The 16,835-nt window shown below is 37.4% G+C and overlaps 1 protein-coding gene across 1 annotated transcript in view; it reads left to right on the forward strand.

Moving 5' to 3' along the window:
• Window positions 1-12,340, forward strand: part of LOC106536565 (long-chain fatty acid transport protein 6) — a 17,859-nt gene extending 5,519 nt beyond the window's left edge. The window contains exons 3-8 of the mRNA XM_014033869.1: window positions 3,865-4,059; window positions 6,728-6,818; window positions 6,913-7,111; window positions 8,322-8,419; window positions 8,657-8,787; window positions 11,663-12,340. Coding sequence (XP_013889323.1) covers window positions 3,865-4,059; window positions 6,728-6,818; window positions 6,913-7,111; window positions 8,322-8,419; window positions 8,657-8,787; window positions 11,663-11,839 — 891 coding nt within the window. The 3' untranslated portion in view covers window positions 11,840-12,340. The remainder of the gene's footprint in view (window positions 1-3,864; window positions 4,060-6,727; window positions 6,819-6,912; window positions 7,112-8,321; window positions 8,420-8,656; window positions 8,788-11,662) is intronic.
• The last annotated feature ends 4,495 nt before the right edge of the window (window positions 12,341-16,835 follow it).

Genomic DNA, 16,835 nt, shown 5'->3' on the forward strand with positions numbered 1-16,835 from the left:
GTCCTACAGTGTGTGGTGTACAGCCACACAGCAAAAGACAACACACAACACAAACAAATTTCACTCATGATAGTTTAGATGTCAGACGGGAAATCTCGTGAGACATTTCATGATCAGTGAGTTCAGAGTAAATAAACTTTAGAGACGAGGAAGAAGCACTGGCCGTAGAATGAATGATTGTCAACGCCTGGGGTACTAGAAGCTCAAAACTGGAGGTGATTGCAAAATAAGCTTTAGTTTATTGGATGCAAGACACATTCTTAATTTTGATGCTCAATCCACAAATACATTTTCCTAAAGGATGTGACACCATTTAATGGGTAATAAACAGACTTTACAATTTATTACCATAAACATTGTTGCAATAATTTAATTTGTGGCAGCATATAGCATTAAATTATTATCAAATAAAATATGAATTAAAGTGGTAAAGAACAAAATTCAAAAGTTTTAAGTTTTGTAATAAAATACAGATAAAACTAAACTTTTTTCCCATTTTTGATATACTTTCCTATTTTTCTTAATATTGTTTTTGTTTTTTTTCTATCCCACTGCTTGCTGTTTACACACGTTATTGTGACTTCACAGTACCCACGTCATCCAAAGACCAGGCTACAGAAAGCAGTGTTGTATTAAGTACCTGAAAGTGATACTTGAATAAAAGTACAAGTATCTTATCATAAAACTACTTTGGTAAAAGTTAGTCTCCTCTAAGAATATTACTTGAGTAAAAATCTTAAAGTATCTGATTTATTTTGGACTTAAGTATCAAAAATAAATTTCTGACATTAAATATACTTAAGTAATAAAAGTAAAAGTATTAAGTAAGAATGAATGGTTAGATTTTCCGAAATTTATTTATTGGAAGGTGACCACTTCAAAAAAATTTTTCTAAAGGTGCGCAGCTTTGATGGATTATGTACAAACTTGCTACAGTATCAGAATGGTATATATTTATACTTCTCATCCAACCACAATTAAATTCACTCTATCCAGGAGACACAATTTTTCAGGATAGTATTTTTTTATCAATAAAAAGCCAAAATGAAATAGGAGAAACAACTTTCTACTTCTTACATTTTGAATAAATGTAAGGAGTAGAAAGTACAGATAATTGTGTAAAAATGTAAGGAGTAGAAGTAAAAAGTAGTCTGAAAAATAATTACTCAAGTAAAGTACAGATAACCAAAATTTCTACTTAAGTATAGTAACAAAGTATTTGTACTTTGTTACATCACAACTCTGACAGAAAGCTAATAAACAAGCACAGCTTCCTAATGAATGACAAATGATTTAGCTGAAGCAGAAAGTTTTATTTTATATACAGGCTCTTTCATAGTCCCCGCTGCTTATTAATCATTCAAGTTTCTTGGTTCACAACAAGCTCAGGCTTTGTGTTTGTGTCTGTATCCTAACTTGTTGGACACGCTGAAGTACACGCACACAGTGCGAGAGCCAGGCTGTTTCACTCCTGAAACTGGACTCAAAGTCTCCTTTGTTTGGACTTTCTTTGTTACTTGTCTGTGTGGGTGGTGGACTGGCCACTAATGCCCTCACCAATGACTGGAAAATCAAATATGGGAGCACGTAGAACACATACCTATCCTGTTCACACAGCTAATGTGTGCACCCAAACACGAGTACTACAGCCGCTACGCTTTCATTATGTAATCTAATTTAGTTCCTGCAAGTCATTATTTTAACACTTCACAATAAAAATGAATCCAGGACACTGTACAGAAAACCAAACGTCCTATTCTAATCCAATGACATGCAATCTAGTTCATTACAATTATAATGCAGTGCAATCAGTTTCAGTTGATTATAAAATGGTAGTTGGTAAAAAAAAAAAAAAGAGTTGAACTTTAATTTAAGATGCTGCTTGGTTGTTGAGTGTTTATTAAATTATTATTGTTTGAACATTATAACAACAGGGATTTATAATAATCTAGCCCATTAAACAACAATGAATGAAGTAGTTTTCCTGCATCACTCAGGAATTATTAATGTAGAGCATATTATGTTGGAGGAGATGAAGGACACGCCCTTATCAAATGTAACATTTGTTACATTAGGACTGGAAGCAACGATACAGTTATTCAGAGTAACTCAAAGATTGCAACATTTGTTAATATGCGTGGGTCCAAACATCACATCTATTTTATCAGTATTTAGAATTTAAATCAAAAGTAAGTACGTAAGTAAAGTTTATTTATATAGCACCTTTCATAGACATAAAATCACAAAGCGCTTCCCATAAAATAGAATAAAAACAAGAAAGTAAAATAGTAAATTAAAACATCACCACAGCATTACAATTCATACAAGAATACAAGTAGTAAAAAAAACAAAACAAAAAAATAACAAAATAACAAAACAAAATAACACTTAGCTAAAAGCCTGTTTGTAAAAGAAAGTTTTCAGATGTTTTTTTAAAAGCATCAATAGAATAAGTTGTAGTAAGCATAAGCGTCTAAGTTGGGGCAGTACATTCCAGAGCCGAGGTGCAACTGCTTGGAAAGCTCGATCCCCTCTGGATTTGAAATGTGTGCGGTGTGCCACCAACAACATCTGACCTAATGACCTCAAACTGCGAGACGGTGTGTGAAGCTGGATCAAATCTGAGATATATGATGGGGCTTGACCATGTAAGGCTCTAAAAGTTAAAACCAGAATTTTAAAATGAATTCTAAAATGAACTGGGAGCCAGTGAAGAGAAGCCAAAACAGATGTGATGTGATCACGTTTGTTTATGCTAGTTAACAGTCGAGCAGCCGAGTTCTGGACAACCTGAAGACGGTCTAACTCCTTCTTGTTTATACAAGTGAATAGACCATTACAGTAGTCCAAACGAGAAGAAATATATGCATGAATGACCATTTCAAGTTCAGCTTTTGACAGGAAATGTTTCAATTTTGAGATGTTCCTAAGATGAAAGTAACAGTTTCTGGTCAGTTGCTTTGCATGTTGTTTCAGAGACATTGCAGAATCAAAAATGACACCCAAGTTTCTGAGACTGGACTGAACAGATGGACCCAAGACACCAATAAACTGTTCAATCTGAGCAACCTTATTTTCCAGCACAATAATCACAGTTTCTGTTTTATCAGAGTTAAGTTGTAGATAATTGTTGCTTAACCACTGTTTGATGCTAGCTAAACAATTTGTTAAGGACTCTAATTTATGAAACTCACTTTCTTTAAARGAGCAGTAAAGTTGGATATCATCAGCATAGAGCTGAAATTGCACWTTTCTGAATTTCTGGATTACCTGTCCAAGGGGGAGAATATAAAGAATAAARAGAATGGGTCCCAAAACAGAACCCTGGGGTACACCACAAGTCAGGCTGGTGGTATCGGACATGATGCCGTTTACAGAAACATTAAAACTTCAGTTAGATAGGTAAGATGAGAACCACTCAAGAACAGAACCGGACAACCCAATTTGATTTCTAAGTCTGTTGATTAAGATCTTATAATCAACAGTATCAAAAGCAGAAGACAGGTCCAGTAAAAAGTAAAAAGTAATTCTGTTTTTACAGTATGTCTGTAAGACATACTGATAATCAAAGTAAGTCGTTGCATTCATCAGGTTTCATGGGTAAATATAACTGAGTATCATCAGCATAACAATGGACGTTTTGTACTGTGCTGTACAAAGTGCCACCCTGTACCTCCAGTGTCTGATTATAATATGCCTTATGGAAGCTTTATGTTCGTGTGATCAGACGTGTGTAAATAATACAGATTTTCCTCTAATCAACAGACGGGCCTCAGCAGTGAAGCATCTCTGTTTACTTATGTCAGAAATTAATTGCCATTTTTGTTTCCTATTCAAGTAATCCCAGCTATCTCCCTCTCTCAGACAGAGTTGGACAAAGTTCACAAGGTTAAAATGGGAGTTGGGAATGGGCTGCGACAGGATGTCTGGCGGGAGTTCCTAAGTCGTTTTGGGAACATCAGAATGTGCGAGGTGTATGGCTCCACCGAGGGAAACTTGTGTTTCATGAACCACATAGGGAAGATTGGAACTGTGGGTCGCTCCAACCTTGTTTACAGGGTGAGTATCTGCAAGATGAGCTGGAAGTCCTTACAAGACTCGTGTGTTAAAGGGGTAGACGAGGGTTTTGGACATGTTTAATTAGTACCCTGTGCAATTGCCTGTGTTGATGAAGTTTGTGTGTAAATCTGTTAAGGCAGTTAAAAAGACTGAAGCTTTCCTGAAGCTGCTGTAGGGATTAGCTGCCCTAATGCCGACCTGCAGAGCTGCTGTCAGTCACTGGAGTTACAAAACAGCGACTCTGTGTATTAAGTTGTAATCTCTGCTATTTTCAGGCTGCATCTCCTTTTGGCTCAAAACATGCAGTAAAAAGGAAGATCAAACAATGTGATCCCCAGAGACACTTTCAGTTATGATTAACAGGGTGGTCATTTCTATAGCATGTACTATAAATTTAAAGACCTGATCTTATACACTTTTTTAAAAACCCCCCCCCCCCCCCCCCCCCCCCATCATCACCCTTTACACAGGGGATTTACACTAATTCTGACTAAAAATACCTAGAGCTTCTTGCAGTTTCTTTTGTAATCTCAGGTGCTGCACACACTTTTCCTTTGGGACTTAATCTGAAGGTAGAGATAAGTGATGGAGAATATTGAAATAGTCTACAGGTTAAAAACTACTGCATTATATGTAGTACTGTCTAGGCTTCTTTCATTTATTCTCTTTTCAGGGGTTGCCAAAGCGAGTCATTCTTCGCCGTGCTTTGCCTTCTGCATCTGTCCTCACTCCTATTTTGCCTCCTCTTTGTCTTTTTCCTGGCAGCTGCATCTCTAACATCCTTCCATAAATATGCCCACTGTCCCTCCTGCACATGTCTAAACCTTTTTAGTCTGGTGTTTATCACATTATCTCCCAGTAGGGTTGGGCATAATCGTATCATGTGCAATTAATCGTCAGAAAAATATTAATCGATTATTATTTGGCACTTGACGATTAATACGATTAATGCCACCAGGCAGAGTCTGCTCGCTGCTCCTCTGCTTCAAATATGATGAACATTAAAGGGATCCATGATTAGTTGTAACATTAGACTTTATTTAATAAACATATATTTTAACTGTAAAATAAAGACTCTAAAAATAATGTAGGATGTTTAGTTTTTATAATTTATAAACTAAAAGTTTTAAAATATATTATACGGACGGGGCCATTTCATTTACACGCAAAGCATTCTGGGTAAATGATGACGTGGATAGGTCCTCGGTGTGAGCGAGCTATATCCACCCTGAAGGTTAATCTTGGACAATATCTGATGATCGACTCTTTTAAATGAAACCAGAGAGCGTTGACAGAGAGGAGAAGGTAGAAATGACTCAACCTATAACTGAAAATATAGATGGAGGACAACAGAGCTGCTTCATGGAAGAAGAGCCTCAGCTTAGCTTGTTAGCTTTAGCGTTAGCCCCGATGCTATCACCATATGTTAGCTCAGTGCTACACATTCTCATCTCGTCACTGAGGTCCTCCATCTACATATTCAGTTACAGACTGTCATTTCTACCTTCTCCTCTCTGTCAACACTCTCTGGTTTCATTTAAAAGAGTCGATCATCAGATATTGTCCAAGATTAACCTTCAGGGTGGATACAGCTCACTAGCAGCCTCGCACCGAGGACCTATCCACTTCATCATTTACCCAGAATGCTTTGTCTGTAAATAAAAAGGCTCTGTCCGTGTTGAAATATATTTTTTAAAATTTATAAAACTAAACAACCTACAGTATTTTTACAGTCTTTATTTTACAGTTTAAAATATATGTTTATCAAACAAAGTCTAAGGTTACAACCAATCGGGGATCCCTTTAAAAAAAGTTCTGTAATTTATTTAATTCTCAACACAATTTAAAATTTGATGTATAGCCTGAAGTCTGTAATTTTGACACAATTTGGAACAGATTTTTATGAAGAGCAAATGTTTCCCACTAAATTAGTCATGTGACCAGGACATGAGGGTGTCCAGGGACTCCAGGGGATTAATCGTCAAATTAATCGCTATCGGCTAAATACCTCAATTAATCGTGATTAATTTTTTTGCCAATATTGCCCAACCCTATCTCCCAGTAACTGGTCTGAAAACACTTCTCTATAGATCAGTTTAACCTTCTGAATTTAGGCTGGTGTACTTTTTATTTTAATGTTTGATTTTACTCTACTTTTAAACTCTTACTCTATTTTTTACCTATTTTTCCCTTTTACCCACTTTTTGTATAATTTCAACATAGATTCAGTATCATGCCAAACCACATTTCAGTGCTGATTCACTCATATTTTTGAGGGGTTAGGGGTATTGTCCTATAACTGCAGGGTTTCAGGTTCAGTCCCCCATTCCAGCCATCTCAGTTGTTGTGTCCTTGGGCAAGGCGTGCCTGCCAGACCACACTGCCTGCTTAATGCCCCTCCTCTGTCAGTGTATCCCAAGGCAGCTGTGGCTACAGTGTAGCTTACCACAGTGTGTGAATGTAACTTTGTTTCACCAGTCAATAAGTCGCACCAGTCCTTCTCTCCAGTAGCAGCTTCAGCGAGGCAGATGTTCATTACCTGAATCAGTAATCACATTAATTTTACAATTTGAAGTTCATTTTCTCGAAAAAAGACATGTTTTAATTTGATTAATACTTTTTTAATCCACACTTATTCTACCAATTCTTTGTTTTATGTTTTGTTTAGCTCCTGTTCAAGTATGATCTAGTGAAATACGACATGGTACAGGATGAACCAGTGAAAGATGAAAGTGGTTTCTGTCGACGAGTGGAGAAGGGTAAAACTTAAATGACCTCCTTAGATTTTATTGCTTCATGTTTTGTACCTAATTGTGTTTTACTTGTATTTCTATGCCCCGATTGTTTTTTTAGGAGAGACTGGTCTTCTTCTGTCCAAGGTGTGCGCAACCAGCCCCTTCTTTGGCTATGCTGGAAGCAAGCAGTTGACTGAGAAGAAGCTGATGAGGGATGTTTTTGTGAAGGGGGATGCCTACGTTAACACAGGGGACCTCATGGCTGAAGATCACAAGGGCTTCATCTGCTTCAGAGACAGAGTAGGAGACACTTTCAGGTATGCTTTAAGATAACAGATGTCTTCCGGCATAAAATTCATCTCTCTGAAAAAGAGCAGGAGAAAGCATAAATTGTAACATGTCTTTTTTTCCTCTATTCTGTATCTATCTGTCTACATTTTCTTGTCTGTGTTCTAAATTGAAAACCCTTTAACATAGAGATATCAAACTGGACACCTGAAAACCTCATGGGTCAACGATGATCCCTATTGCTGTCAAGATATGGAGTCAAAGATCAAGGTCATAAGCATTGCTTGTGCTCCAGCTTGACATCCAAGTAACATAGAAATGTCAAGCCCTTTGTTTCTAGACCAGGGGTTGGCAATACTGGTCCTCGAGGGCCACAAACCTGCATGTTTTACTTTTTTTCCCCACTTCAACACACCTGGTTCAGTCATTGAATTACCTCATGCAAGTTCTGCAGCAGACTGATAATCACCCATTCATTAAATCAGGTGTGTTGGAGCAGAGAAACAAGTAAAACATGCAGGGCTGCGGACCTCGAGGACCAGGACTGCCCACCTCTGTTCTAGACCATAGGTCAGGGTAGGAAAGCAGACTGATCGGTAAACTGAGAGCTTCACCTTGCAGACAGACCGGTACAAAGTATGCAATACTGCAGAATAGGGCTGCACGACATCAAGAAAACCTGCGACGTGTGATAACAGTGCTTAATGACGATGACGATATGACTTGTGATAAATTAAAAAAAATAAAATAAAAATACAGTATTTTTCTGCTCTGGGTTCAGAGCAAAAACAACTAATACACAATTTCCATTACAACATGATGGAATGATGATTTGATATTTTTTTCTCTGGTCCATTTTGTTTATCAGACTGATGGTGGTAAACCACATAAATGCAAACATTGGAGCCAGTCATTTATTGCAATTTATGCGTCTTTTGCGATATGCATATTGCACTGGCTGTTATCGCGATAACGATAAATTTGCGATATGTTGTGCAGCCCTACTGCAGAAGCTGCACCGCTCCGTCTGTCACTCACACACTCCATCGAGTGGGGTTTAAAATAAGTGAGTGCTGAAGATCACAGCACAATGACACCAACAGAACCACATCATCTGCAAATAACAGACATGGAATCCTGAGGCCACAGACCATAGTGAGAATAAAGAGCTAGGACGGCATCTGATTGTTTCTGAAGCTTTGCTGTTGATAACTTTGATTTTTTTTTTACCCATACCAGGTGGAAAGGTGAAAATGTAGCAACCACAGAGGTAACAGAGATTCTTGGGCTGGTGGATTTTATTCAAGAGATCAGTGTGTATGGAGTGGAAATACCAGGTATTGAGCCTGTCATTGCTTTCCAAATACTTTCTACATCAGTTAGCAACAATTTCATCCTGTATAAATCTTAAACTTCTTTCTGATTGCACCATACAACTGGTTTTAATTATTGTATTGCCACATCCAGCTAACATAACCCAAACTGTGACATGAATTTTCTAACAGCATTTATGATGAACTAACTTAAAACAGTCGAGTTAAAACCGAGGTTATATTGACCTGTCTGGTTCTCAGGGCATGAGGGCAGAGCAGGAATGGCAGCATTGATTGTAAGACCTGGCGTCTCGTTTGATGGGAAGAAGCTGTTCGAACATGCAGTGAGGGATCTACCAGTGTATGCTCGCCCCCTCTTCGTAAGACTTCAGGTAACAATCCCACATCCTGAGACTTTTTATCAAGCTAACAAAGCCAATTAAGTCAACTAAGTATTGAAAGGCAGTATTTGAACACCATGAGTGTGCTGCATTTGTTGTTTATTCTGAGGTATCAAAATGCTTTGAAATTTTTTCAAAGCATTTTGGACAAATAGTATTTATAATTCAGTATTTTTTCCTAAGTTTATTGAACATTATAAATTAAAAATAAAATGACAATAGTACAATAAATAATAATAAACATTCAAAGGAGTAGGTTGAAAAATAACATTTTAAAAAAGGAATAAAACGCATTGAATTTGTCTGATTATAACTTCTAGTTATACAACTGACTGAGTTTTATTAATTTAATAGAAAAGACTGAAAGAGCAAATGATTCCAGAACTGCTCAGTATCTTGTGTGGGGAATGTTCTTGTAAACGGGGACAGTTGTTCAAAAACCTGGTCGTGAAAAGTCTGAAAAGATGCCTAACACTGGTCGACAGCAAATTCCTGACATAAACGACAGGTTTGCATCAGTCCCACCAGTTTTCAACTGGAAGGCGATGAAAATGTGGCGGTTAGCGTTAGCTTCCACTAATACTGTAATCTGTGTAGGAGTTTAGCGTTAGTGTAGCTAAGATTCTTGTTTAGTGGATTAGTAGTTATCAGTGGTGGGATGTAAATAAGTACAAGTACTTTCTTGCTGTACTTAAGTACATTTTTCATGAATCTGTACTTTACTTAAGTAGATTTCATCATAGGTACTTTTGACTTGTACTCCACTACATTTTACGTTAAGTATCTGTACTTTCTACTCCACTACATTTCTGTAATGCGTTGAACTACAAACTACTTTTATGTCACGTCGGTTTATTTTTAATTTTATTTTATTTTATTTTATTTGTGGTTTATTTGATTTTTTTGTTAGAACGTAATCAGTGGTGAGAGGGGGAATTGCTGTAACTGGTCCATTGAACAAAGCAGGAAAGTACCATTACACCCTCCTTCATAAAAAAAGAACAGCAGCAGCATGCCCACAATGGTTTCCACCGCGGAGGAAATGTGCCATTCATGGCCTTATTTAACTGGTTCAAAAAATGACTTGAGATTTGATAGAGGAGGTTGGTGGTGAATTTACATCTTCTGCAGCTGTTGTCACAATATGTGATGATGCACAGAATCACAAGTCCAAGTGTGAACAGTGTCAGAGTGGAAACACAAAACTGTGCATTATCTGCAGCATTGTTCACTAAAATGGCACCATTGATGTATTAAAATATACATACAGTAGGCACACTTCATGATATTGTAGACCATTAGGGAATACATTAAGCAAGTACTTTTAATACTTTAAGTATTTTTAAAAGCAATTACTTACTTACTTTTACTCAAGTAAAATGTTAATGTGGTACTTTTACTAGAGTACATTCTTGTCTGTTTATCTGTAGTTTTACTTAAGTACAGTGTTTGAGTACTTTCTCCACCACTGGTAGTTAGTGAACCTTTGGTTAGCTGTTCCCACCACTGGCAGTAAAATGAAGCATGTGCTGAATGTAGAGAAATGTGCAGAGAAAAACATTTATTTAAGTGAGGGAAAGTTGTTTTCAAACAGTCTTAAAGTTTTCACAGGTCTTTATGATGCTTTGAATTTGTCAAGGACTCAACTGTTCAGAGCAGGCCATAAAATTGAAATGTGAAGGAGACCAAGCAGATTACGTTATGCCCCGTGTGCTTGGTTGGTGTGTAAATGACTCCATCTACTGTTGGTTTGGTGCTGGTGTTCTGTGTATGGTTGATCCAAAGATAGCACTCAGTCTAGTTTGTGAACAGACAGCCCATCTGTTTTCATTGTTACTTTATTAAACTCTATTAAGTTAAACTTATAAAGGGTACCTGGGCAAGGAATTGTGCAAATGTCCACATTGGATGTACTATCAGCATGTTTTTACCTTTGCAGAAATAATGTGTAAAAGAAATGACTACATCTATATTTATTATCTTGTGCGTCTCATTGTGCTGTAGAGAAATGTTGACGTCTTCTTTACGCTTCACTTCTGTTTATGCAGGGTTTTATTTTCCTGCGCTTCTGTTTGAAGTATGTAATTTTTCCATGAAACTACTTTCACATTTTTATTTATTTATTTTTTTAAAATATTCAGAGGCCTTTACTTTTACTTTCTGCGTGTATCAGTTGGCGTTTTAGCTGCACTGCTGCCATCTGGTGGTGATAAATGGTAGCAGTGGAGAGTGATGGTGGATGTACTGTACATAAAGCTAAAAGGTTCATAATTAGAGCATTCTGAAATGCCCTCTAGTTTCTAATAAACATAATAAATTAGCCTCAGCAGCACATTGCCACTCACATCTAGCTAAGTAGCCAGCATTTGATTTACTTTGTATTTTCACTTGGGGACTCATCATGTAGCTAAGCTTCTTATTTAGATTTGGTCAAATATTTTTTTAACCTGTACTTTTGTTGTGATTTTCCTAACAAAAGTGAGATACTTTTGTATTGAATAATACAATTTACTATTTATTTTATTAATTTTATGTGAAGTTACCTGCAAGGAAATCTTACCTTGCTGTGCAGAACCTGCTCCTTTAGAAGCTCCACACATGTAAGGGTTGTTATTTTCTGTTTCTGCTTCTGGAAAGATTATTGTTTAGTTAAGATAACTATCATTTGTTTCTTTTTCTGTCCGATTACAAATCTAACGAAACCCCAAAACATAGACACAAACCAAACTCTGGCTTCTGTGTTCTTTTACACTCCTTGTGACACATTTTAAGCATTAAAATATCTTTTGTGTGTATAGAACAGGGTTCTAGTTTTTTTGTTTGTTTTTTTAACCTGATGAAAACTTTTTCTCGTTGATCACCTCAGGAGGTCATAGAAATGACGAGTACCTTCAAGCATCAGAAGTTCCAGCTGGTGCAGAGCGGCTTCAACCCCTCAACTATCTCTGACCTGCTCTACGTGTTGGACTACGAACAGAAGAGCTACATTCCCCTAACGGAGGAGATCTACCAGAGCATCATCAGAGGAGAACGAAAGCTGTAGACCAGTGTGACCAACAGAGAGAGGAACAAGTTGAATTTTTATTTTGTGTATGTTTTTTAGTCGGTAGAGAGCCGTACACCTCCAATCACTTTGAAGGAAGACCTCGACCAATCAGCAGAGAGGAGGGACCTGACGTGCTGCTGCGAAGAGAAATGTCAGAAGCACTTCTAACTCGATGAACCTGAATGTCTCACCACAAATCACCTCTTCTTGTTTCAAACAAAACATCAAGTTAAAAGAGTTTTATATGGCAAATCAGATTCCTTATTTTTATTTCGTTGTGTTTAATTTGTTTTGAAAACAGTGCCACATATGGCTCCGACATTACACTGAATCAAACACTTTTTAGACAACAAAATGTTAAAGTAGTCAATACTTTTATAAAGAGTTTTACAATGTAAACAAAAAAATTTATAATTACTGTTTATTTAAACCTCTTTAAAGCACTTTAATTTTCCAAAGAAAGTTTAAAAGTTCACAAATTAAATGGTATAAATGAAGAAAAGATCTGTTTCTGTTGAAGCCTTTTTAAAAACATTATTTGCAGTTTGGAACTTTTAAGGGTTAAAAAAACTGTTAAAATTGATCGTTTTTAGGCTGAAACCCCTGAAAGAGTCCACAAATTTTTGATTTATTTAGGAGATTTATTATTATTATTATTTTTAAATATAAAATCTAATACCGTACCTTTTTTTAATGAGGTAAAATGAGAAATAGCTGCTAACCAAGTAATTTTTATTAGCTGCTTTTAAAATCAGTTAAGTGCCTTAAATTATATTTGCTACCTTTTTCAGCTTTTTCTGACGAGCTGTGAAAATGTAATTCAAGTCAGTCAGATTTGAATACAGTGGTTTGCAAAAGTATTCATACCCCTTGAACTTTTCCATATTTTGTCACATTACAACCACAAACATAAATATATTTCACTGGAATTTAATGTGAAAGACCAACACAAAGTGGTATACAATTGTGAAGTGGAAGCAAAATTTTACATGAATCAAAACATTTTTTACAAATAAAAAACTGAAAAGTGCGATGTGCAAAATTATTCAGCCCCCCTGAGTCAATACTTTGTGGAGCCACCTTTTGCTGCAATTACAGCTGCAAGTCTTTTAGGGTATGTCTCCACCAGCTTTGCACATCTAGTGACTGCAATTCTTGCCCATTCCTCCTTGCAAAACAGCTCAAGCTCAGTCAGATTGGATGGAGAGCGTTTGTGAACAGCAGTTTTGAGATCTTGCCACAAATTCTCAATTGGGTTTAGGTCTGGACTTTGACTGGGCCATTCTAACACATGAATATTCTTTTTTTAAACCACTCCATTGTAGCTTTGGCTTTATGTTTAGGGTCGTTGTCCTGCTGGAAGGTGAACCTCCGCCCCAGTCTCAAATCTTTTGCTGACTCCAACAGGTTTTCTTCCAAGATTGCCCTGTATTTGGCTCCATCCATCTTCCCATCAACTTTGACCAACTTCCCGGTCCCTGCTGAAGAGAAGCACCCCCAGAGCATGATGCTGCCACCACCATATTTGACAGTGGGGATGGTGTTTTCAGAGTGATGTGCAGTGTTCTTTCTCCGCCACACATAGCGTTTTGCATTGTGGCCAAAAAGTTCAATTTTGGTCTCGTCTGACCAAAGCACCTTCTTCCACATGTTTGCTGTGTCCTCAACATGGCTTCTGGCAAACTGCAAACGGGACTTCTTATGGTTTTCTTTTAACAATGGCTTTCTCCTTGCCACTCTTCCATAAAGACCACATTTGTGTAGTGCACGACTAATTGTTGTCCTGTGGACAGTTTCCCCCACCTGAGCTGTGGCTCTCTGCATTTCATCCAGAGTCACCATGGGCCTCTTGGCTGCCTCTCTGATCAGTGATCTCCTTGTTCGGCCTGTAAGTTTAGGTGGACGGCCTTGTCTTGGCAGGTTTACTGTGGTGCCATACTCTTTCCATTTCCGGATGATGGATTGAACAGTGCTCCGTGAGATGTTCAAAGCTTGGGAAATCTTTTTATAACCTAAGCCTGCTTTAAACTTCTCCAAAACCATATTCCTAACCTGTCTGGTGTGTTCTTTGGACTTCATGATGCTGTTTGCTCCCCAATATTCTCTTAATCAACATCTGAGGCCGTCACGGAGCAGCTGTATTTGTACTGAGATTAGATTACACACAGGTGGACCCTTTTGAGTCAATTGGTTGCACTCAGGGAAAAGGGGGCTGAATAATTTTGCACGTCGCACTTTTCAGTTTTTTATTTGTAAAAAATGTTTTGATTCATGTAAAATTTTGCTTCCACTTCACAATTGTATACCACTTTGTGTTGGTCTTTCACATTAAATTCCAGTGAAATATATTTATGTTTGTGGTTGTAATGTGACAAAATATGGAAAAGTTCAAGGGGTATGAATACTTTTGCAAACCACTGTACATTTGTTTTGCAAAGTGCTGAAGTGTTTCAGCAGACACTGCAAGCTATAATCTCTTTGCATAAACCGTGAGATTAAAACTGCTGTCTGGATATGTGATTGACAGACTTTGTCTTACAATAATGACGTTTGTTAAAGGGTGGAACATGTCAGAGGGCGTCTGAACTGTTGGTTTTAGACATTTGAGTTTAAATGCAAAAACTGAGTCCGAGCAAATTCAAATGGGCTACTTTTGGGAGGAGTTTCCTTTTTAGTTTGTGCTTACTAAAAGGGGTCCTAGCAAAGGCAAATGGTGACTCTGAATTAATAATGCAGGTGGTCTGTGTGGTCCTGAACAGGGTCAGAACAAAGTGTGGCACATCTCTTGTATTGGGTCCCCAGACCATAAAACTGAGTCCTGGTCCAGTGAATTAAGGTGTTTTTAACCCTCTGATCATGGTTCTGTATTAACTTTATCAAGTTATAAACCAGAACTGTTTTTTTCCATTCATACAAATTGTTTGTACCCATCTGTTAATGACTAAAACACCCACAATGGTCACTGCAATGTAACAACTTGAAACTGACAAAATAATCATAATTTACTAAAAATTAACCAGTGAAAATCACATTGCTTTTGAATTGTGGTTCAACTGAATTATTTTAAAAATCAAACTAATGAAACTGGTCTAACAAAGGATACCCATAACTTCATGTTTTGTTGTTCAACCTTTTGAGGCAATCACTGCAATCAAATGATTTCTGTATTTATGTCTGCACCTGTCCACAGGTATGTTTGTCCACTCCTCATGGACTAACTGCTTCAGGTTTGAAGGGTACCTTGTCCAGACTTCATGTTTCAGCTCCTTCCACAGATGTTCAACAGGATTCAGATCAGGGCTCAGGAAGACCCTTCAGAACCGTCCAGTATTTGGTTCTGATCCATTCTTGAGTGTTTTTAATTATGTTTTTGATCATTATTCTGTTGGAAGACCTATGATCTGTGACTGAGACCAAGCTTTCTGACACTGAGCAGCACATTTCTCTCCAGAAGGCCTTGAAAGTTTTCAGATTCCATTGATGTCTGAACAGATTCAAGACACCCTGTGTCAAATGTAGCAAAGCAGCCCCAGAACAGAACAGAACAGAACAGAACAGAACCTGCTCCATGTTTCACTGTAAGAACAGTGTTCTTTTCTTTGTTTCATTTTTGAACCTGCGAACACAGAGCTGATGTACTTGTTGCCAGAAAACTGCAGATTTGTCTCCCAGACGTTTTGTGGATTGTCAGTGTTGTAACAAATGACTTGGTGTCCTCAGGTGTCTTTCACTAACCCCACTTGACCTGTAGTGTGATCCATCACTGATGAACCCTGACCTTGGAGTTCACCTTTAATTTCTTTGGAGGTTGTTCCTGGTTATTTGGTTGCCATTCATTTTATGTTTCTCTTCCATTTGTCATCAGTTTCAGGTTGGCTCCAGTGGACCTGAAACTTCTAAATAATCTGTGCAGCTGTTTTCACAGGAACATCAAACTGATTGGAGATGGTCTTATAACCTTTACCTTTAACATTCTTGTCTATAATTTTGTCTCTAATCTGGGACAACGCTCTCCTTCACTTCCTGTGGTCTATATCAGTGTGGTACACACCATGTCACCAAACAGCACAGTGCCTACTTGTAGCTTGAAGACACCTGTGATGCTAATTGGACACACCTTAACTTGCCCCTATGCTCAAATTATTTTCAATCTTTCATTTAGAAGTACCATCATTTTTGTCCAAGTCTGTTTTATTAGTTGGATTTTTAAAATAATTCAGTTAAACCACATTTCAAAAGCAGTATTTGAGTTTCATTGGGTAATTCTTAGTAAATTGTTTTTTGTTGTCAGTTTCAAGTTATTTCGGTGACCATTGTTGGCTTTTTGGTCATTAACAGAGGGGTTACTAACAATTTTATCCACATGTGTAGCCTGCTAGTTTACATTACTAGAAACAAGGCTGAGTAAATATCTTAGATGAAACATTTTCAGTTGTACCTTGATGTCAACCTTCCCACGAGGGTGTTGATAAGAATTTTTATCTCGTACCTCAGGTCACTTTTCACTTTAACAATAATCTTTTTAAGTGTAACACCTTATTGTGCAAAAAAGCTGAGACAAATTACCAGATAAATTACTGGGTCCAACTTTACTCATCTGACAATTTTACCAAATATGACTCGATTTGATCTAAATCTGAAATGACTGGGTTTCAAAGATTTGCTCTTTAATGATAGAGATGTGGAACCTGTCATGGCACTAAGGTTAAACACAAGCCCAGTATACCCAAACTCCTCCTGAACTTAGACCGGGTCTAAGTTCTAAGGATCACGTTCATTTTTTTCTATTTTAGCTAGTCTGTTTTGGATTTGCTGCTATGTTTGGGATCATTATCTTGTCAAACGACCCAGTTTAAGCTAAGCCTCAGGGGTTGTGTAGATGGCCCTTATGTTTGATTTTAGAAAACTTTTGTTCCAGAGTAGTCGGCACTTGGGTCCTGTAACTGTAATCAGTGCTGGCTCTAGCCATTTTGGTGCCCTAGGCGAGTTGAAG

Source organism: Austrofundulus limnaeus, unplaced genomic scaffold, assembly GCF_001266775.1.
Source record: "Austrofundulus limnaeus strain Quisiro unplaced genomic scaffold, Austrofundulus_limnaeus-1.0 Scaffold1877, whole genome shotgun sequence".
NCBI classification, from domain to species: domain Eukaryota; kingdom Metazoa; phylum Chordata; class Actinopteri; order Cyprinodontiformes; family Rivulidae; genus Austrofundulus; species Austrofundulus limnaeus.